General features: G+C 39.8%; 2 protein-coding genes across 3 annotated transcripts; one reads left to right on the top strand and one right to left on the bottom strand.

Annotated features, from left to right (window-relative positions):
- The first annotated feature begins 1,598 nt into the window (after positions 1-1,598).
- LOC117430539 (tumor necrosis factor receptor superfamily member 27-like) lies at positions 1,599-10,431 on the top strand. Of its 2 annotated transcripts, XM_034050643.3 has the most exons (9): positions 1,599-1,762; positions 3,751-3,861; positions 4,611-4,789; positions 5,133-5,218; positions 5,348-5,512; positions 5,676-5,810; positions 5,977-6,500; positions 6,612-6,660; positions 8,006-10,431. In XM_034050643.3, the coding sequence occupies exons 2-9, from the start codon at positions 3,775-3,777 to the stop codon at positions 8,296-8,298; spliced, it is 1,518 nt and encodes a 505-aa protein (XP_033906534.1). In that variant the 5' UTR covers positions 1,599-1,762; positions 3,751-3,774; the 3' UTR covers positions 8,299-10,431. The 2 variants fall into 2 exon arrangements, with proteins under 2 accessions (XP_033906534.1, XP_033906535.1); XM_034050644.3 differs by lacking the exon at positions 4,611-4,789.
- Positions 10,432-17,335: 6,904 nt separating this feature from the next.
- Positions 17,336-23,250, bottom strand: LOC117430244 (G-protein coupled receptor 83-like). Its single transcript, XM_034916951.2, has 5 exons — positions 22,947-23,250; positions 22,192-22,601; positions 21,547-21,672; positions 21,064-21,197; positions 17,336-18,276 (listed from the first exon to the last, which is right to left on the bottom strand). Exons 1-5 carry the CDS (start codon positions 22,948-22,950, stop codon positions 17,682-17,684), a joined length of 1,269 nt encoding a protein of 422 aa, XP_034772842.2. The 5' UTR covers positions 22,951-23,250; the 3' UTR covers positions 17,336-17,681.
- Between the last annotated feature and the right edge of the window lie 138 nt (positions 23,251-23,388).

Below are 23,388 nucleotides of genomic sequence, written 5' to 3'. Positions count from 1 at the left end.
AACTGCAAAGCGGATGTCTCTATGAAACGGTAGATGAAAGAAGATTAAAGTTCTTGCAGGGGCTTGCTGGGTGCAGAATTTCCAGATTATAAGAAACAACGGTGTACTAGGTTAAAAAAAAAAGGTTCAACTTTCTTATCTCCATGAGGATAAGAAAAGCTTTAAAATGGAAATAACATGTCTGTTACACAGGAGACTGCCAGAATATACTCAAAAAGAGAACCATTATACAAAACTGCAGTGAAGTTTAACAAACAAAATCTGCGGCATTAGCGAGTGACTGTTTCTGTGGCAGGAATTCAGAGACTAGTTTACTTGCTATTTGCTGACAGTGTAATGGTGCATTATTCCAAAGAAAATGTTCTAATGCAGCAAAACAGAAATGTGAATACATACCAGACCTCATTGTGTGTTACTATGGATCCTTCTCGTGTTTGCAGATTGCTGTTTTGACCTGTCACAGGACAACAACATCTGCTTGGCCCACATTCAAAAGATGATAACAATGGGTTGATTCCCATAATAACGCTTTCGGTAAAAGATGTGTCTGAAAAACAGAAGATTGTGCAGTTCAAGGTAAATTCAACAATTAAGCTTGTTGAAGTAATTATGATAACAACGGGCTAGATTCTCAAAGCCATTTACTCTAAACCATCATTAGCACATTTTTTTTTAATTGTAATTTTTTATGGAAAACACAAATTAAACGTCAAAAACTAATAAGTAACGGCTTAATACTTAATTCAAGCCTCTGAATTAAAAGTCTTACTTGTTCATTTCTGGTTTTGTTAACTTTATTGGGTGTATTTCTACTTTCTGGAAAAAAAAATGTGCTGATGTGGAATTGGAATAAATAGCTTTGAGAATTACATGGTAAATCACATGGAGCAAAACAATAAAATAAATACAAACCTTTTATTTCAGAGTAAGTAGCCTAACTTTATCCATTTGAAGACTTCTGTCCCTAGATATATTCTGCTAGAAATGTATTCTGCTTCTAGAAAAGGCAATTCAGAGTAATTTTATGGGAGTAAGAGAAATAAAATCCCTCAGACAATTCACAAAACTAGCACAGTATACGTGTGATTTCACTTAGTCTCTAGTGCCTCCTTCTGGATGAAAATCACTCTGCCGTTGCGCTTCGTTCTGTGACAAAAAACAACTCTGAATTTACCACGTTTGCTTGTAAATCTTGAATACCACGTCTTCTCAATCGATGTTTTGCATGTGCACACACCCAGCCACACAACCCTGCACACACATACACCCCACATGCACACAATAACGAAACCACACAATGAAGTTGCAATAAGGGTTTAACATCACATATGCAGTTCGTTAATGTCCAGTTACTGTGGTTATGTTAGAGACGCAATTCGTTTTAGAGAAACAGCTCCTCATAGGTGAAACGTGTGATTGAACAGGGAGGTGATGAGATTCTGAGATGCATCAACACCATGTTCCTACACCCTCTGCCCTGTGTGTGTCTGTCTACCACAGTCTTTCTTCAAGGCAACAACTATCCGCTTTGTTTACCACGCCCCCGTTAGGTATAAACCAATCACGCCAGAGGTGCTGTGTGGCTTGCTCAGGCTCGCGTCAATTCCAACATGGAAAGGATTGCACTGAGGTTGCATGGTATTACATCAACCAGAGACCCTGTGCTAACATAAGCGATATGATTTACTGACTCATCCCACAGTATTTTCTCGATGCATTGTAACCCGAGCAAAATCAGAAATCAGCGTGCAGTGACAAACAGGTAATGACCGAATACATTTATATATGTTAGGGGAGCAATGTTACATTGTTAGTATTTGTATCCAAGTTGTGCATTATGTTTAATAATATCTACCATAAATAAAATACCGTTTAATACTATAGTTATTTTACTCTTGTGTGCAATTTTCTTGACTATAACGTTCAAAGTTTGTTGGAAAGAACCAGTCTGTGTGTCACGGTCATTATCGGAATAGGGGGAAGTTTAGTTTTTTAACATGTCTTTCTTTAGTACATAACTTACAGATCCCAGAATAGTATTGTTTGTTGTTTTCTAAAAGTTAAGTAAATGTATGATAAGCGACAAATCTAATTGCTCCTGCCATAATTACTGAAAACATCACCTATGACAAATGTCAAAATTAACGCTGAAACATATTTTAACTGGTTGATTATGGAATTTAGGCAGACTTTATGATCTGTTTTCGAAAAAAAATATCATTCTTACTTTATGTGGCTCATTAGACATTAGAAAAGCATTGGAAGTATTTTCTCAAAGCATGTGTTGGGATGCTGTACACAGGCCGGGGCAAGTCGGGGCATGCACCGCACCGCAGGATTAGTGCGAATGGTGGTATATTAATAGATATTCACGGGTTTAAAATACAACACTAAACGATGAACACTGAGCAAATGAACGAATGAATGAAAGCACAGCACTGGTTTTATTGCAAAACACAGGAGCTGGTCTTCAAAAGTGTTAGACGTGTGGGTGTGGTTGTGTTACAAAATATGATGATTACTCACTGGTCTGTGTTTGTTGTTCTTGTTTTCCTTCAAGCGTACTAATGGCCATTGTAGACTCTGCATCCGTTCAGTATTAAATGTAATTAAACACAAACCCTGAAATGTATCATACAGATTATACTCTATTTTCTTTTTTACACTGTAACGAAGTACTGTATCCCTGCAATAGTAACACGTAACCGACAATTGCTTTTTCTTAGTTTTTTTAAAAAAAAATTTAGGTGAATATTTAATTTGTACAGTATATAGTTTCAAATAAATAGCATAAATTAAATAGAGTAATGTACATACTTTCAAGAATGTAATAGTGCCACTCAAGGACTGTGTTACTGTAATACAGTATGTGTCAGAAGGGTGTACAAAATATTTAAAGAATAGCCTAAGGTTGGTCTAATTTATTTCCTTATCCTGTATAAATCCAGTTTAAAAAAAAAAGTTTTCCACTAAAGTAACAATTACTCAATAAATGTGTTTTAAACTTAGTTTGAGGACATCCTGATGTTTGCTGAGATGAGAAAGTATGGTTCGATTATTTCAGCTTTTCTTTATCTTTTAAAGGTATGCCTAAAACGAGTATTCATATTTACAGCCTCAGTATAACATTCAGAATAGTATGTATTGCAGCTCTCTCTCAATCTCTCTCTCGCCCTATGGTATTAATTTTTCTCATGTATTTGTTTATATGGTGCAAATTGATTGAACTAATAATTGTTGTTAAATTCCTATTGATTATATATAAAAATAAACAAACAAACAAACAAATAAATAAATAAATAAACTTTGTGTTTCCGGAACCTCCTGAAACTCCCTGTACATTTTCTTGACCCATTTCCTTGCAACTGCTCTGAAAAAGTGTGCACGTCATCAGCATGTATGTTACTTCACATTATTAAGCAAAGCGATGTCAGTTTAACCTTAGATCAAATCACTTAAATATATAGCATATTTTAAGCCCTTCAATTGCCAAACGAAATTGTCAATCGACTAGCTAGTTTCTTATGTGTCCCTCAATAAACAATGCGCCGAAGTTCACCTCCTCCTCCCCAACCTCCATCTGGTTTTTTTGTGGCTTCGTCTAATTTATGAGAAAAGGCACCAGGAAAGGCGAGGCTAAAGAACGTAGTGTAAAATGTGCATATTGTAGTAGTGTTGTATAGTTTGTTATAATAAACAATCTATCGCATGAGTTTGCAGATTGAATCACTGTTTCTGCTTGGTTTAAAGCTCCCTGGAGATCTGGCTAACACTATGGACTGTTTAGAAAATGAGTTCTACAGTAACAGGGGCAACTGCACTCCATGCAAGCAGTGCCCACCTGGCCTGGAGCTCTCACAGGTGAGTCTGTAGAACTGCTCTGATTGTCGGGTGTAATATTTATACATAATAACAACAAATGACCAACTGCTCATCAGTGCTCATCCGGCTCCTAGTAGCTGGTTGATCTCAAAACGTTGTCAAGTCAGGTCTTAAAGGATACCAGTGATTCCACAATATTATTATTATTATTATTATTATTTATTTCTTAGCAGACGCCCTTATCCAGGGCGACTTACAATTGTTACAAGATATCACATTATACATTATTTCACATTATATTTTTACAGTTGGGTTTTTACTGGAGCAATCTAGGTAAAGTACCTTGCTCAAGGGTACAACAGCAGTGTCCCCCACTGGGGATTGAACCCACAACCCTCCGGTCAAGAGTCAAGAGTCCAGAGCCCTAACCACTACTCCACACTGCTGCCCGCAGCAATGTCAGCAAGAAGTTGGGATAAGGGTGTCTGCTAAGAAATTAATAATAATAATGATAATAATAATAATAATAATAATAATAATAATAATAATAATAATAATAATAATAATAATAATAATAATAATAATAATGAGCTGAATGGACCTCCTATGAGAGTAATCCTGGAGCTGGGGCACACATGTACACTCGGCACCAGCAGCACTGCTAGCTGGGATGTGTGGATCACTTTGCTCAGAAGGAGATCAAAGTCAAGAGATGAAATACATGTCTTGTGTCACAGGAAAAGGACAGAGCACAGTTCCTGACAACCTGTCCTTTCCCTTCCCTGCAGGAGTGTGGTTTTGGGAGTGGAGGCGATGCGCACTGTGTGAGCTGCAGCCCCTGCTGCTATAAGGATGAGTGGGGACACCGGGGCTGTAAGCGCTGCCAGTCCTGCAAGCTCATTTACAGACTGCAGATATCCAACTGCACAGCCGAGAGGAACGCTGTGTGTGGAGAATGCCTGCCAGGGTGAGGGTGTGCAGGGATAAGGATGTGCTACTTTGAAATTAGCCTACAGATTTACAGAAAGAACACGTCGCAATAACCCCCAAAATCTAATAACTTTTATGTACTCAGTAACTTCACACCAAGATTTTATATTAAAATATCAAAGTATATTATATAATAATTCCAAGTTATGATGAGAATCAGCATGTTAACATTCTGTGATTTGTTAAACGTTCTGATCTGGATTCTTATCAGGCTTTTGTTTGAAGTTACAAAACAGTGGGTGTGACTCGAAATGAGTAATATTAATTTCAGGTATTATCATTTTGATTTAGATTTTTTCTTTCTTTTTGCTTATTTTCAGGTTTTACAGTAAAGCGAGGATTGGTGGACAGCAGGATGTGCAATGCATCCCCTGTACTGGTCAGACTCCACCCAGCGAACTTCAATGTAAGAACAGATTTAGATATATAAATTGTTCGCCAACTCCAAGATGTAGACTATAGTTGCTGATGCAGACTGTTCTCATTCCCCTCAGTAATATCTGCCCCATTGCAATGTTGTTTGCTTGCTTTCCAGGCAGTACAAGAGTTCAGATCATGAAGGTTTCAGGTTCAGCAGCACCCCCTCCTGACACGGCCGTAGCTGCTGTTGTTTGCAGTGCACTTGTTACCGTGGCGATTGCTGTGATGATTCTGTCATTTCTGTACTGTAGATGCACCTCCGTTGGGAGCTGCGTTCAAGGTATGTCTAAAAAAAACATCACCAGTAACTTGTTTTTAACACTTATATCTTATTCAGTTGCACATCCGACAGCAACCTGAAAAAGGATGCATTGATAAAGGAGAAAGCAGGAGGTAATAGGACTTCATTAGCCCTTTCTGATTTGTTTGTTTGCTTTTGGAAGCGTTTCTGAGGTCCTGCAATGCTGATTGGAGTGAGCGTGGTGAAGCTGTTGCTACTGATGAACCCAGAGAGACTGTGATGCAGAATGCAGCTGGGGAGCTCAGCCCTGGGGTCAAGGACACACTGGAGCCCACAGGTGGGTCATCTGACTAGACAGGGGCAAACCTGGCAGCTTAAGATAGGGAGTCTCCTGTGTATATTGAATTCATTACGTATTGCCTACAGATTGCCTAACAGATCTGCACGTAAGTGTTTAATATTCTTAATACTAGTTTGCTTTGAATCTGTGAAACCCCTTATAGGCCAGCCTGTGGACGACTCCCCTGCCAGTTTGAGGTCCTGCATGGAGGCGTGTGCATTCCCAGGGAACCCTGCCAAGACCGTGGAGCCCAAGCCCCAATGTGTGAGCAGCTTATCAGAAACCCAGCCACTGATCAGAGACTCCACCTGCAGCACCTGCTCGTCGGAGAGCTCCTCCAGCTCCAGGAACAGTGCGGAGCACTCCCCAGAGCAGCCCCAAGAGGCAGCTTCACTCAATGGGTACTGTGCATTGGAGCAGGATGGGAGAAGACGGCATGCTCCTGTGGAGTGCACCGAGTTAGACTTCCAGGGCTGTGCTGCTCGTTCTGAAGAAACGAGGGCTGGAGACACAGCAGGGCAAGCCCAGCCAGAGGCCCCTTCCGGTGGCAGCCTACCGGAGAAGGAAATCAGGGGACCCCCTGCCAACATTTCCCAAACCACTACCAGCTGCATGAGAGGCGAGGAGGAAATCCTCCGCTACGGCTGTGCAAGCGCTTGCCACGTCCCGCAGAACTGCACCAACATGGTAAGCGTGTATTAGGTCTTCAATAACGAGTGAGGTTTGTCTGACCGTAAAGGTTTGGATATATTTATTATTTGTTTTTCAGACTCACCAAGTCGTACACTTTTTTTGCAGGCTTTTGATGTTCAGAACATGGTGAGAAAGAGTTGTACAGTCACACAAGGTTAGTAAAAGTCACGTTTAATTCAAGCAGTATGTTACTAACATGCTTATTACGAATTTGTATTGGAATGTTGTTGGGGCTATAGTAAGTTCACCTGATAAGTACAGTTGTACAATGGTCAGAATACTATGATTCTTTACAAAGTGGTGATTATAAGCACAGTTTTATACCCTCTGAAACATGTACTGCAGTCTAGTACTGTATATGTAGCTCTGTGTTTATTACTAAGTGCCAGACTTCTCAGAACAGATAATACAATATAAACATGTAGAAGAGAGAAGTGCTGTTGTCAGAACAGTGCCCGTTTCTAGTGCTCTTCTTCTGAGATTTGAACCTTTGGTTAACTTCATGAACCTATTTTCCGCTCTGGCCTGAGGTGCCTGAAACCTTTACCATCTCAGCTTTGTAATTTAGTTGAATCAGACAATGCCTTGCTGTTATGAAAACTGTCAGGAAAGCAGAGACAAACACTCTGCCAAGAGGACAAACAGCATACTTGTCTGTCCAGGAAACTTTATTTACAGCGAGACGAACCCTGCGCTTTGAACTGCAGATGTTCCTCCAATGTCATTATGATATGTAGAGCTCGCGTTCATCAGGCACGTTGCTGTCTTTCTTTTTTTTACTTGTATTTTATGCATCTGGTGGCTGGACCTGTGTTTTTAGATACTGTTTGTTTTGCTCAGTGTGAAGATCTTGTGCTGGATTCGACTGGCTAAAAACGAAACAATTAGCCAAGTACAGAGTCAGCAGAGAGATTAAGGAGATTCGTCATGAAAATACACATATACCGTATTCCTTCAACTAAGACGACCTCGAATTTAAGACCCAGCCAAAATTTACCATCCTTAATTTAAGGAAAAAATAAAACATCAAATAAAGATGCACTTACAAAGATACAACCTCAGTTATGTATATAAGAGCCATTTATACAAAGGAATACTCCATTGTTTGCAATGACATGGTACAAACCCGTCTATTAGGCATATTGGTAAGTATATTGTATACTGGTAAATTAACATGCCTGTAACAACAATTAATGTCTCCCAGACAATGACTCCCGCTACTTTGAAAATGGCTGCCTGTATGTCATGGATGATTCGAGATCAGGCAGTACAGTTTTTGTCACGTCTTTTGTTGGCGATTTTAATACCTGCATCTCTATACTCGAATTTAAAAACTCAAAGGAATACAGTACTTGGCTTCTGTTCCCACTGTGCTTAGGGACAGGCTGTTAGATTTTGTGTTATTCATGCTTTCAAGTGATATGCATGTTACTCACACATACTTTTTTACAAAGTGTTACAGTTTATTGAACATATCAATTTGTCCTTGCCTTATCCAGGACTTCACTTGGGGCGTCTCCCTCCGGTGCTGATCGAGTCTCTGTCTCTGAAGCTGGACCCATCGTTCCCGGGCGTAAAGAACTACAGGCAGCTGGGTCTGGAGCTGGGGGTGCCAGCGGAGGTGATGGACAGCGTCATCGGGTTTGAGCATGTGTTTAGCTACCTGTCCTCCAGCACCCTGACCACAGTGCCCGACCTGGTGCACGCCTTCCATCGCCTGCAGAGGTTCGACGCCTTGTTCCTGCTCTGCGAGTACTCCACTCAGATCCAACACAATGTGTGTGCGCATTAACCGACCAGAAAGCAAACCCAGGATGCACTTTCACTGAAGTACTGTCAAACCAAACCCTGCAATAGTTTTTTTTTTCTTTCATTAACAAGAAATAAGCCGTTGTTTAGTGCTGGGAATCCAGATTTAAGAGAAATTATGCATTAGCACACTACTGCCAAACAAAGCACTTTGGGTCTGGTTTTGCAAGGCTGGTGAAGAGGTTACTTTAGGGGTAAGACCAGTTATATCACACTATACTTATATCAAGTATTTTATTATTTTTTTTGTTAACATTTTCATCATCTCATCTTTTGAGCTGATATTCCGAGCTTGATGTGTTCAATCTTTGCATCAGTTTTCAATCCGTAAAAATACTAAAAAGCTATGAAGATGCTTCTGTTACAGATATCACTGACTCCTGCTGGCAGGCTTAGGTAATACCATAGAATCCTTGTAACTGCTTGTTGAAACAGAACTGATCCTCTCGTACATTGAGGGTGCCAGTTAGTGGACAGTCCCCAGCAGTTTCTCGTAACCGGCTTTGCAAAACCAGGCTGTGTCTTACAAGCTTCAGTTTCCTGTCCCAGTCGGATCATTGCCACCAAGAAAGGTGTTGATAGTATTGAGGTCTTCATACCTAGCAGCTTAGGAACATTTATACTAAGAGGCGCAACATTTTGGCAAATCTCCTCCAAGTGCCACCCCCAACACAAATACCTTTAGTGTAAACTCTTAGTCCTTGCTGCTGAGTCAGCGCTACTTCTTTGCTCCCTATTCCTGTAGGGATAAACTGATGAGATCATTTGGTGTTACTGGAGGCTCACCCGGAAGCTCTCTGGTTTCTCTGAAGGGTGTTAACTGTACAGTATTTCAAGTGCTCTCCAGCTGGATCAGTCCTCAGCGCCGCAGGCAGCTCTCTCTGCTGCTGGCTCACACTTCGCATCACACTTCATCACGACCTGTAAAAGGCCTGGGAGGTTTGTCCATTTAAGTATAATGGCCTGTCAGCATCTTGCCTGTCCTTGTATATGCGTGCTGCTTTTGAAACTGCATTAAATACTCACAGGACAGTTTGACTGATGTAAATGTTGAATCATTAGAATAGGGGGTGTTTAGATAAGGGAATAAGCAGACCTCTTGTAAATTACATCTTTTTTTTAATAGAATTAGAATGAATTGTGTATTTAATGGAAGTTATGTTTATTTTGTGTCATCTGACCTTCAATTTTCAAAGTTTAATTGAAGGGATAATTTACAGCCTCACTTAGTGTAAAGCTACTGTCAAGTTCCAGCACAGAACTGACTCCATTTCAAGCAGTTTGAGGTGAATTAGTTGCAGAGTACAGCTAAGACTTGACAGAGGAACCTCAAAAGGATGCAGATCACTTCACAGAACTTGAATTTCATCCCGATAACTACATCGTGGTGAATTTAAAACATTTGCATTTAATACGATGAATTTTGTATGAGCCAAGAAACCCTAAATCCAAAAGCAGACATGCAATTCAACCAGGGTATTGGTTTAGTTTAGGTCAATCAGTATGTACAGCTGCCTGGTAAATAAAGGGGACAGTATTAGACTGATCAATTAGCCCTTTTATTTAGTATTAAGGGACGCTGAGAACTTTCTTTTCATCAGGTGTACATTTCGATTTCTTTTGCTAAAAAATCTAATTGTTATTTTGCTTGGCAAAGCAAACCATACAGAATCATTTCTCTGCTGTTACATTGTAGGGCCCTCATTTGGGTTCATCAATAAGTAACTGATAAAAAGTGTATTTCTTGTGCCAATTTGGCTGTCTTTAATGAATGGTATGTAAAGGATTTTTGTTAAACTTTTTTTGTACCATTTTTTTACACTACTAGTGAATACTTATTTTTAGACAGTTGCAGCTGCAAAAAAAGGGTAAGAGTATTGCTATTGTCTTTAAAGTTTTCTTTAGATTTACATTAAAGGTTTTTCTTTTTTTTGGTATGTTTGTTTGTATGGGATTTTACATGTGAAACAGCTGTAGTTTTCTTTTCAGTCATTACTGTGTAATATTGACTTTTTGTATTTGTATAAATGTGTTGCTGCATTGTAATGCTCTTGTAAAGCATGTTAAAATGCTGGATGATTGTGTATGTTTTAATAAATAAAAGTCCAGTGCTATATTTCTGGGTCTACACTCACACAGCATGTGGCTTTACAAAGAACAAAAATAAACCAGGCCTGGTCACGGAGCTGTTTAAACAGGAATCTCCACTAGATGGCGCTGAAGCAAGCAAAAAATATCAGGCAAAGCAAAAATAAGAGGCTATTAAAAGAGCAAGCTAAACAACAGTTCACTCAAACAGATGCTTCTCTCCAATAAGTACAAGTGTATTTATTCCTGCTAGTGTATGAAAGAATCAAATTTTCCATTCATGTTGGCCAATAGTTTAAAGGTATGGTGTGTTATTACAATCTTATATAAGTGTACCACAGTAGAGAATGGTAAAATCCTTGTGAAATGTTGTCAATCCTATATTATTTATTTATTTCTTAGCAGACGCCGTTATCCAGGGCGACTTACAATTGTTACAAGATATCACATTATTTTTTACATACAATTACATTGTTTTTTTTTTTACATACAATTATCCATTTATACAGTTGGGTTTTTAATGGAGCAATCTAGGTAAAGTATCTTGCTCAAGGGTACAGCAGCAGTGTCCCCCACCTGGGATTGAACCCACGACCCTCCAGTCAAGAGTCCAGAGCCCTGACCACTACTCCACACTGCTGTAGTTACAGCATGGATAAGCACCTGAGCGATCAGACTCATGTTTTTCACTTACACACATTCAAACAAAGTCTTGCAGGATATCTACAGGTAGCTTTGATCTGAAAATAAATCATTTTAAATGGTCAGTGTAAAAGAAGGATGTTTGTTTCTTCCTTCTAAAAGAAACCAATTCTTTGCTTGTGAAATAAGATGCATTGCTGTGCAGTATCTACAGAACAATGATGTCTGTGCATACTAAAAGCAGTGTGGAGTAGTATGGGCAGCAGTGTGGAGTAGTGGTTAGTGCTCTGGACTCTTGACCGGAGGGTTGTGGGTTCAATCCCTGGTAGGGGACACTGCTGCTGAACCCTTGAGCAAGGTACTTTACCTAGATTGCTCCAGTAAAAACCCAACTGTATAAATGGGGAATTGTATCTCAAAAATAATGTGATATCTTGTAACAATTGTAAGTCGCCCTGGATAAGGGCATCTGCTAAGAAAGAAATAATAATAATAATAATAACTAAAAGGTTCAGACTCCTGTCTGTAAGATTTAGGTTGCTGAAAGACTCAAGAGGCTCTGTCCTGGTGTGGAGAGTTCCCATCTGATGGGAATGACTTTGTCTTTTCAGTCTTGTACATAAAGTACCATTCATTTCCATTTCCTCCCTGACAGCAATTCACACAACACTGTACTCTCGTACGCTTGTGGGCCAGTTTTGAGTATGCTTCCACAAGTGTGAAAACCAAATTACACTTTGATTTGATACAAAATAAAATAAATAAAACACAGCTGGTTTTGATCAAATGCTGTCAGATGATAAGAAAAATAACTATAATCTGACAGATTATTAACAGGCAATACTGTAGATTCTCACTTTTCGAAAGTATGTGTTATGTTGTAAATGACCTCAATTTGGGATCCTGTTTTGAGGTCAATTGGCTGGAACCCTTTCCAAATCACAGAACATTGAAAAAAAAAGGGTGAGGATAAGTATTAAACAGATTACACAACCTAATAACTTTAACTCACGAGTAACCCTTCTTTGAGACTCAAGCATTGTGCAGTAAATCAATACTAAACAAATGTGTTTATAGAGATAAAAGACTCTTGATTGTTATTTTTGACAGAGTAGGCAGAAACTTTGTATGCTCATTACACACACTTTCTACAGTACTGTCACAGTAGTTGCTGTCAACCTGATGCCAAAGAGCTGTTTAAATTGCAATGTGAACCTCTTTTTCAGCTTGGTTTTCCACCTCCGTGAACAATGAATTGCTCTACCCATCAAACTCATCAGCTCACACAGTGGAAAGCACACCTGTTGAATATGTTGTGACATTAGACACTTCACTATTCATGATTAACATGTAAATCAACCTGATAGATGTCTGTGATAAATGCGTTTTTCTAGCAATTATCTTGTAGAGACCTAGTAAAGTCTACAGCTGTGGCCAAACGTTTTGCATTACCTAGAATTTTAGGATTGGGACATCATAAAAAAAAGAAAAGAAAACAGAATTTTGATATTTTATTCAACATAGTGCCATCAAAGAAACTACAAAATGATATTGCAAAAGTCTACCGGAAGCCATACTAATAATACAGTATTTCATATTAGATTTCGAAATTTTTATATGGAAAAGTACACGTAACATTATTCAGCAGGTTTCATTTGGCTTTATGAAGCAAAACTAGTAAATTCAATAGGACGATGCAAAGCTTTTGGCCACAGCCGTAGAGTCCAGTTGAGTTGACTGCGTGGCTGTCGCTCACAGATGCACATAATGGCATTGGTGTATGAAGCTCATCATCAGAATGCCAGCTAATATCCAGACGGTTCCTTGTCAGTATTTGTTTGGTCAAGGAATATTTCAAGGGGCACAGCAATCCCGTTTATGATTTACCCTGTCCCTTTGAAAACAGTACTCGATTAAAATGTTTTGTTAAATTGTATCCTAGTGGGAAATAACTATTTTTTTAAATTAAATTGATTAAAAAACAATAAAATCCCTGTTTTACATTTTTTTTTTCCAGACTGATCTTTTCCATCGAAAACAAAACACTTTACATGCTAGATTTGATTAAGAACATAAGAACATAAGAAAGTTTACAAACGAGAGAGAGGATGCCATTTGGCCCATCTCGTTTGATGATATCCAACTGTGAGTATATAAATATAAATGGGGTATTGTCATTATGTTTTACATGTTTTACATAGAGATTATCATTCTCATCACACAGTCAATTAGAGTCATTTTCCCTGCTTCTTTGCCTGATATGTCGGTTGTTCACAGTGACATGGTTTGTTGTCAGAAGAGACGCTGTTGCACTGCCTGGCTTATGTGCCCCCAGAAAACTCTGTTAATTAATACAATACTAAATGCACTATAGGACTGCTGTAGAATCATTGACAGGATGTTTTTATTTTATTTCAGGTGTATGAACTTCAGGATGCAAGATACATTTAATCAAAAACAGAATGGCAATCAAGAACAACCCACAGCTGATTCGAGCTTCGGGGTCATTATATGAAATTCGAGCACAATTAAAATTGACCTATAATGTAATCATTGTGCAGGGCCGCGAGTGTGACGCTGGGCAGAGCTTCTTCAGCATGCGATACCCACGCCATGCCCGTGACTCATACCTAGTGCACATTTGTAGGGAAATCAGGATACAATGCAATCTTATAAAAAGAAAAGGGAACTAAAGTCAATAAAGTAAATAATGATTTAGACTTCTTCAGCCCCGAAGTTAATCATTAAAACCATTGCCAATGCCAGAGAAACCAACAACAGGGATAGTTTCATAAATATCAAACTTCATTTGTCAAAACAGACTTCAGATAACACCTGAGGTAATGGTTTGTGAATGGGTCCCAAACAGAACACTGCTTCAGGGTAGGAGCAGTCTTCTCTGTCTAATAAATATGCATTTTAGGTGACTTTTTATCACAGTCTATGGTCGTATCTTTTCATTGCCATGACTCAGACACCTCCATAGCAACCAGACTGCTGCAGTTCTTGAGGACATCAAATTCGGTGTCAGATTAGCTGCTTACAAGAAATAAATGAAGTGCCACTGAGTGCTATGTTAGATTTAATGTATATTCAAATGCAATCCTGTTAGTGTGCAAATCTTTCCCAGCGCTGACCGAATCTCATTGGGATGCAACAGGCGGTGTTAAAAAATCTGTAAAAAGCACCAACCGAAGTTTTGTTGTTTTTGTTTTTCAGTAAATTGTCAGTATCCTCTACTTTTTTTTATTGTTTTTTAACAGATACATTAAGATCCAATCCCTGAAATATATTTTGATCATTTTGGGAATCGTGTAAACAGATGCAAGAACATTTGTCTACTTGTTTAAACCCACATTTGATCAGAGGGAGGAAACTGACAGTTTGGATGACCAGATCCAACATGCCAGCGAATTTGAAACCCTGTTTGGTGCACCTCATGGCAAAAATATGAAAGTGAGCCAATTAAGAGAAAAACTACCCTTCACACTGGCACATATATGCATCTAAATCCAGTTTTCATTCAAGTTCCACCTTGTATTTTGTGCTCCCCGCATTCAGTTGTTTACTGTGCGTGACTGGTTAAGAATCATGTTTTACTCCGCTGAGAATGTTTACAACAAATGTACTAAACATCTAAATTTAAATCACCTGCATCACAATTAAACCAAACAGCCTTGATAAATCGCATACAAATGTCCTTTAAATTCCTACAGTGTCCTTTTGTTTCTGTTTTGCACTCACTCCATGCAGGATAGTATTAATTGAACACCCCTAAGCCTTGCTCAGCAGAGGTGCAAGCTAATCCCCTGCTCCCAAAGGAAAGTCGGGCACACCCTTGGTACCACAGCACCAGTTATGCAATCATCTCCTTGCGGGAGAGTGACTCGTGTGTGCTTTTCTCAGGTATTGGTCACCTTCAGGATTTCAGAAGCAGCTTCAATAATGCAGAGATGCTTTTTTCATCAGTGAAGGCAATTAGGAGAGATCAGTCGGTAAATTGCAGTTCGTGTCTTTTCATAAATCCCCGAAGGAATCAGAGAGGACCAAGGTGTATTGCAATATTTTTTTTAGTGCTTTTGTAGGTTGAAAGATTCTTGAATGGTCTACAGCTATTGAATTGTAATTTTTAACTAATTTGTTTGTTATTTGTACAGAAAACATGGCTAATATTGGATTTTTCCTAAAATCAGAGATCAAAGTGGATTGAAGGGGGTTGCTCAGCCCCTTGCATCAAAGTCACAGGATAATGCATTGTTTTGTGTTGGAAACCATTGATACAAGCTTTCCAGTCATAATCTGTTTATTTAGCCAGTCCTCCCCTACATGGAGAACACAGAAGGTGATGAGATTTCTTTCAGAGTACATGCCAGGCTGTGAATTGACTTGGCAATGTGATGAAGTTCTTTCAGAGTACATGCCAGGTTGTGAATTGACTTGGCAATGTGATGAAGTTCTTTCAGAGTACATGCCAGGCTGTGAATTGACTTGGCATTGCTATCAGTATTGGTGCAGGTGTGAATAATAAATGAGTATAAAGGGTACATAAATTACCATAAACACCTGTGTCAGCAGCTTTTTACAGCTAGATATGGTAAATAAGGCTCTCTGTAACAACGAGCTGTAACCAGCTGATCACAGAAAGGCATTTTGACTCCTCAACGTGCCTTTTAATTCCTGCGTTCTTCTAATTAACAGGCAAGCTTTCTGAAGTCGTGCTCCACAATTCTGTCTTGTAAATTGTTTTCAACTTGCTTCAAATGAGCAGCAGGTATATAGGTATTACAGACAGATACTTCTTAATGTTGTGTGTCATAAATGATGGGATTGTGTAGACACGATTGATTCCCTGCATTACATTACACAGTACTTCAATTTGCACATGTTAGCCATTTACAGGTGACAAAGGGCTGGAAAGTCTGTTAGGAATTGAGAATTGCAATGCACCTGGTGTGTGTGTGTGTGTGTGTGTGTGTGTGTGTGTGTGTGTGTGTGTGTGTGAGAAGGTGTTCATTTGCAGGGGTTTATTAGGCTCAGAAATGAGGGGTTCTGTTCAGTTATCTACAGCTAGCAGAGCACCCTCAGGTCTATTTTAAAATTGCAGCTTTTGGACAAAATCCCTGTACAGGTTCCAATCCTACATTGGACAGATGCACCTCACTTCACCTTCTCTAAGGTTTTACATTTTCAAAAAATAAATAAATACATGATATTACAAACAAAAACTGTTCATAATTACATCACTATGTGTTTACAGTGTATAATAATCTTGTCCAACTTGGGTGCTCCAGCTGGTGATCTTAGGCGGACATTAAAAACTATTTTTTGTGTCTGTGTGTGATTGGTTAAGAATCATGTTTTACTCCCCTGAGAATGTTTGCAATAAATGTACTAAACATCTCAATTCAAATCACATGCATCACAATTAAAGCAAACAGCCTTGATGATAAATAACATAAAGATGCTCTTTTTCCCGTTTTAACTTGCTGCAGCGGTTGATTCATGACACAGGGTTCCCTTATCAAGGGCAGTGATGAAACTTGGAGACCGAATAGAACACAGATGAGAAATGAATTACTGTATGGAGTGCATGTTAATGCCGTAGGGAAACTACACTTGCATACACCAGCCATCCCATTAGAGTACTTTAGGATGAACCAGTATAATCACTGCAATGTCTCTGGGATCTCATTGAGAACAGTTACAGCTAATAAAGTGGTTAATGAACTAAACGGTGCAAGTGGAGCAGCCTGTGTAAATGAAGGTCATGCAGAGTGTTATTGCTCCCAGTAAAATTTTATGAGAGGGAGTCACTTCCTTGCCAAGCAAGCAAAATCAAAGTTCTCTACTTCCAGAAGGACTTACCTTTATTTCAGTGAGTGTACCGCTCATGAACTCAGGTTTTCTGACAAGAGCTGAAAACAAGTAAATTAGAGGCAGCAGATGTACACCCCAGTGCAGCCCAGAACACCTAAACTCTGGGCACTTTTATTAAGGCAAGTTGGAAACACAACAGAGAGAGGAGCTTGGGACAAGAAGCCTGGTTCTCTACAGTTTATCTGCAGACTGCATGGAGCTGCAGAGCAGTCCCGTGTTACACTGTGCGTTTTCTGTAAGCAGTCTCAAAGTGCTTCCATCTCTGTCTGGTACCAGCCTGAACTTCTGTCTTCTTTATCAGCATCCCTCCACCAAACAACCAGTCCTAATGCAAACTCCATGGTATATGCTAACAAGTGACCTAAAATAGTAAAAGATTAAATACTACAACAACAAAAAACGCCATATGTTTACATATATTTTTTTATTTAATAATGAAACCATAGAGAGATGATTTGTGTTCATACATTGTCGAAATGTCGAATTTCACAGAATCTGAGACACAATATTCCCACGATCAACAGGTTCAAAGCACTTACAGCTAACTTGAAATCTGCAACTGTTTAAGAGCTGAAAACAATTTAAAGGGTCTAATTAAGCAAAGTATCATTTCAATTAATGGTCTAGTTCAGTAATTGAGAGCTCACTTGGAATGAAAAGCAGCAGACACAGGGGGTGACCAGGACTGGGGTTGATAACCATTGAGATAAACCACCTAACAGAACACACTGCTGTTCATGCACACAGTACAGTACCCGGCTACAGATCCGTGTTGAGAGTCTGCACATTGGTGGTGGACCTGACGCTCTGGGTGGAAGGACCCTGCTTGAAGCTCATTTGCTCAAGCCAGGCCTCGCGATAGGGAGCCACGGCAGCTGGGAGGAGCTTATCTGGTGGCTTCTGGGCTCGCCTGCACATGCTCAGCAGGGACTTGAGCTCCGAGCGGAAGCTCTCGTTGAGCCAGCAGTAGATGAAGGGGTTGTAACAGGTGCTGCTCATGGCGAACCAGTGCAAGGCGAAGTAGAGGGTGTTCCTGGAGTGGATGGCCAGGCTGGAGATGAGCACCACATAGCAGTTGAGGGGGAACCAGCAGACCGCGAAGACCACCACCACCAGCACCAGCATCTTGATGCTCTTCTTCTTGTTCCTGTGGTGGGCGATGCACTGCTCCATGGTGACGTCCCCGATGGCGTTGCGCAGCCACAGCTTCTTGGCCAGCCGGGAGTAAGCCAGGGAGATGATGAGCAGCGGGAGCAGGTAGAGCAGCAGGAAGGTGGACAGGTCCAGGTATTTCCAGTAGAGATCCGAGGGGTTCGGGAAATCAGGAACGCAGAAGCTGCGAACTGTGGATGCGCTATTGGACCACCGACCAAGACAAGAGGGACCGTTTTAATTATGGAAAATGATCATCAATAAAATGGTGTGGTTTAGCTAAGTTAACAGGCATAATATATTAACACAGCACTCTAATATAGGAAGCAATACTTGTAGGAGGATAGCGGATGAAGAACTATATTTGAATTTCATAATAATGCATGATGAAAGCATTAAAAAAATAAAATGATTGTAAATTGATATTACTCTAGCGAGAACTCATGCAGCAGGCATTTCTTTGAAAAGCCAATTTATTTGGCAGGACTAAAAAAAGTCTCCCTCGGCTCTATGTCCTTTGATAGTTCCAGGAATTGATGTCAATATTACTTAATGAAGCCAAAAGCTATTTCTTTCTCTAATAACTTAAAAAAGGGAGCTGAATTGAAGGTGCACTTAATGAAGCATCTTCTGTGCTGTAGCTTCCGAACTTCGGTTGCCAAGTATCTGTGGCAATTATCTTGATGTCAAGTCTCTTAACATTTAGGGTTAATGCTGAATACACCTACAGACTAACAGCAGCCCCAGATTCTGCAGTAGGGTTTGTGAATATGCACACAATGACTTATGTGCAGCCAACAGTGGTGCATCTAAACAGCACTGTCCTAAACTCTAAACCCTTTCAAGCATGTTGTAATTTGTTGGTAAGTAATTTTTAGTAATGTATGGTCATTTATTTACAAGATTTTAGTAAAAACAACACAAATAACAATTTCAAGAAACTGACAAGCAATTCCATGTAATTGCAAGCAATTTAAGTAACCAACAGTAATGCTCAAGTATTTCTGGTTCTGAGCTTTGAGGTGGCAGCAGCAGGTGCTTTGAAAGATGTTGATGCTTCCAGCTAGATGGTCCATTAAAAATAACCACCTTGCAATACCAATCTCGTACTGTATGTGACCTTTTTGATGATCTGTATCTTTTTAAAGGGGTTTAAATCAGAGCTGAATGTGGGCATATAATACATGCTCCATTGCACTGGTCTGCTTCCATATGACAGCTTTGATATGAATCATTCCATTCTTGCTCTTATCAAGTCAGAAATAGAAGCAGCAGACGGAATGTGGTTACCGTGTCTGTCAGAGAATTTAAGTTTAAGAAATACATAAATACAAAAATAAAAATGAACTGCTCTGTCCTTCTCTGTAAAATAACAGCCCCTGATTCAACGTACAATCATAATCATAAAACTTAATCATAGCACAAGATGCTAATTGTGAGCAGCTGTGTGTTTAAGAGGAGTCCCTGCTGGGCATGTGATCCTTTGCATACATACAATAGAGCTGTGATCGGGATCATCTTTGAGTAATAAGAAAAAATACACAAATAATGAATGGGAACATTTACTCTTTAAAAGCTATGAGAAAATAAAATGTCAATGTAGAGATGAGTGGAACACATGTGTTCAGTTGTGCCCTCAAGGAGGGCTTGTAGCGTTTACGAGTTTTATGAGGAGCGTCCGATCCCTTAAGTCTTAAAGCTTATTTGTTGGATTTTATCTTTCAAGCCGAATTGTTCATATTTAAGTGGCAGGATTATGTATGATGCCCGTGTGTTGAGAAGGCTGTCATGTTTTTGTAGGTTTCTAGGGTGGCTTGCTGAGGCCACCTTACTTTATTAGTTTAGTTTAGCAGTGCAGCTGAGGCTGCAGCAGCAGCAGCTTGGATCATAACATGTATTGCAATATGACAAAAGTCATACATTTAGACATCAATCTTTAGAATATGTGTAATAAGGCATGGGAAGGCATAGATACGCACTGTGAAGCCCAGAGAGATATGGTAAAGCATATTAAACATGACACAATGGAAAACTACCATGCAATGTTTTTAAAGATACCAATCAAAAACAAATGCACACAAACACTGAATGATACATACTGTAGCAAAAGCAAACCAGACACCACCCTCTCCAGGGATACAATGTGTGTATTTGCTTTAACTACAGTGTTCGTGCAATGTTTCTTTAAACCTGACAGGATTTTAAACATATTCATACACGTAAACAGCTATTGGAAAGGCAGTAAATTACAGTGTGGCTCTGAAATGGAAGCTTGACAGAACGCTGGCATCGACACAGTAGCAAACAAGACAACCCAATTGGACAGTAATTGTGTTCTCTGTTGATCATAGGCATAGCTACAGCTCACCCTTTCATATATTTTAAAGTAGCAATATATATATATACTGTAGAACCACCCCCTCACCCCCCCCAAATAAAAAAACAACAAGAAGCAGTCTTGAAAAAATAAAAAAGTGCTGTAGTTTTGGAATCCTGTTTTTTCTCATCGAAGCCCTCCACACACAACCCTTCAACATAATATTTCAATCAGCCATCCAGTGCTTGGGTGGTTTCAGTGGTCCTGAAAGCCAGTGAGGTTTAAACCCCATTAGCTGCCAGTAGTGAATGAGGGTATAATTACACTCCCTGACAGATTTAAGCCAACTCTATTAAAAGTTCCACTTGAAGGAGATTTTGAGGAGAGCTGGATGTGTGATGTCCTCCTGACTTGATGCATGATCGATCGAAACAAGTTAATGGGGCCCAAAAGTATCGACACCCTCCTTTCCATACAGAATTATCCAACCCACATTGATATTTTAACCACTTAGCAAAAAGAAAGCACCACATGTGCAGATTCCTCCCAGTTACACTAAGGACCGTGTAAATCTGAAATTCCGAAGAACAAGATCAAATGTCAAAATATTATTTTCCATTTGCAACCGATTTATTTTATTAAGGTTTTATGAAATGATTGACGCCTCCCTACCTGTAGTTGTACTGAAAAAGTTTCTGGTAGATGGCGTGCGGGAGGGAGAAGCATGTAGCCATCACCCAGATCACTGCAATGCAGAGAACTCCTCTATACACCGACATCCGGGGTTTCAGTGGATTCAGGATAACCTGGAAGGACCAGTAAAGTGCAGGACAAACATTATCCATGGGGGACTTTTATATGGGAACCTCAAGGTATACATATTCGTCACAGCACAGAGGAAAAGAGGCAGTTAAACTTTAATTTTATGATTTATGATTTATTTATTTGGGCAGACCCCGTTATCCATTTGTCGTGACCTCACCAACCCCAAAGAACTGATTAATGCACCTGAAAATATATTGCAATTTATGAATTCACAGTACAGTACATTGCTTGTCGTAAGTGTTAGTGGTGAGGTGTATATTAAAGTCAGTGTGCTTCCAGCTTCCAGATTATCAACGGGAATCTCAAGATGTAATGCTCATACAATTGTACCTGGTGTCTGTCCAGAGCTATAGCTGTGAGGGTCAGGGTGGAGACGTGAAGAGAGCAGTACTGCACAAACCGGCTAATGTGACACATAGCCTTCCCAAACACCCAGGTGCTGTGCACATAGCGAACCTGAAGCATGCAAAAAAAAAACACAGCGTGTGAAGCAGCATTACAGGTGCAATACCCAAGGCTTTTCATACCGTTTTAAAATAGTGTGTTACACCTGATGGACAAAGAAAACTCAAGAGAACGTGCAATTTTGAAACCCATAATGATTTACAATTGAGGGGCTCTACTCAATCAACTGTCCTCCAACACAAGCTTGACACATTAATTGAATACATGCTGCACCATCCCATAGCTTTGATGTGAACGTCAGCCCGGAGAAATGATGCAGGTCATAAATCTGCTCTGTGCTTTCTGTACCTCTCTAAAAGTCTGATCACACAATAGCTTCTTGAATTATCCCCTAAGGCATGTATAGAGAGCTGATCGGTAGCACCTATCAACCGAGCACCAGCTTTCAGTCTCCTGTCTTGCCTATTGTGACTGAAACAGACTTGCAACAGGGAGGGGCTGTTTTTATGTCTACATGTCAGGTATGCAACTTGCATAGCAAATGCATCCAGTATTTCTGGGGTCCCTTACCAGTGTGAAGGAGGTGTTGAGCAGTGTGATCATGATATCGGACACGGCCAGGTTAGTTATGAAGAGACTGGTTGCCGAGTGCATCCTCTTGTTCTTGATCACCACCTGGCACACCAGGACGTTGCCGAACAGAGAGATGAAAATGATGACAGAGTACGCCACGACCAGCAGAGCCTTCACTGTGGGGTTCTGAGACTCAGACTCGTATTTAGCCAGTTCTACAAACTTCTCCCATTCTGCAATCTGGAAGACTGACCAGTTGAACGCACTCCTGTTTGTGGAATGGAACTTGTTCATCAGCAAAGCCAGCGTTGAGTTCAGGTCTGGAGTTCTTGGAATGTCTCCAGAGCCTTCGGAAAACTTGGAATGATAGGGAAGGGACTGCAGAGGTGAATAGGCCTTGGTAGGATCTGTGAAAGAATGGGTTATTAATGCATGGGCATGTCTTGTATTTAAATACTCTCCATGGAAAGCTGTATCCTGTAAATGAACTACATCCCAGAATTCCAATATTATCTGTATACTGTACATGTCAAAGCTTTAAAAATGTTTCATTGCCCTATGCATATATAGAACATAACCAGCATTCTAGTAAGTTATAAACTTTAAAAAGACCTACTCTTTCTATGTTTCTAGCATGAACCAGAACATATTCGTATACATATTCTATATGATGTTACTCAAAAGGACATTGCAGTATAAAGTTTAATCCCTTAAAACAAACAAACACAATAAATAAACGAACAGATCCTTACCCATTCTGATAGACTACAAAGTCGACCAGAAGATCGTTTTCTGAAATGCAGCGTTTTGTTGTAATGTCCACGTTTATCACATTGGCTGGTTACATCGTATCACAATCCTTAGTAACTTTTTAACAATGTCAAAGCGCAAAAGGATACCATGCATGTGCTGAAGGTTCCACACAGAGAGCGCTGCTTGATCAGAAACGTGCGATATGCAGTAAACCCGTCGGCGCAAACTGAAACTTGTCAGGTCCAGGTAGCGGCCACCTTTGAAGACAGCTCACTCTTCAGCATTCTGCGTACTTACTTTCCGAGTTCGGCAGAGTATGGTGGTGGAACTCTGGCTCATCCAATCACTTCTCTCCGTTTGCAACAAGACTCTCCTCATTTACATAGGCTCATAACCCACGTTTATTCTTTTGAAAAACAGCTTAGCTGATACTGGCTTAAA

This window comes from Acipenser ruthenus, chromosome 26 (genome assembly GCF_902713425.1).
Source record: "Acipenser ruthenus chromosome 26, fAciRut3.2 maternal haplotype, whole genome shotgun sequence".
Classification (NCBI taxonomy): Eukaryota; Metazoa; Chordata; class Actinopteri; order Acipenseriformes; family Acipenseridae; genus Acipenser; species Acipenser ruthenus.
This window is presented reverse-complemented; position numbering and strand designations above follow the sequence as displayed.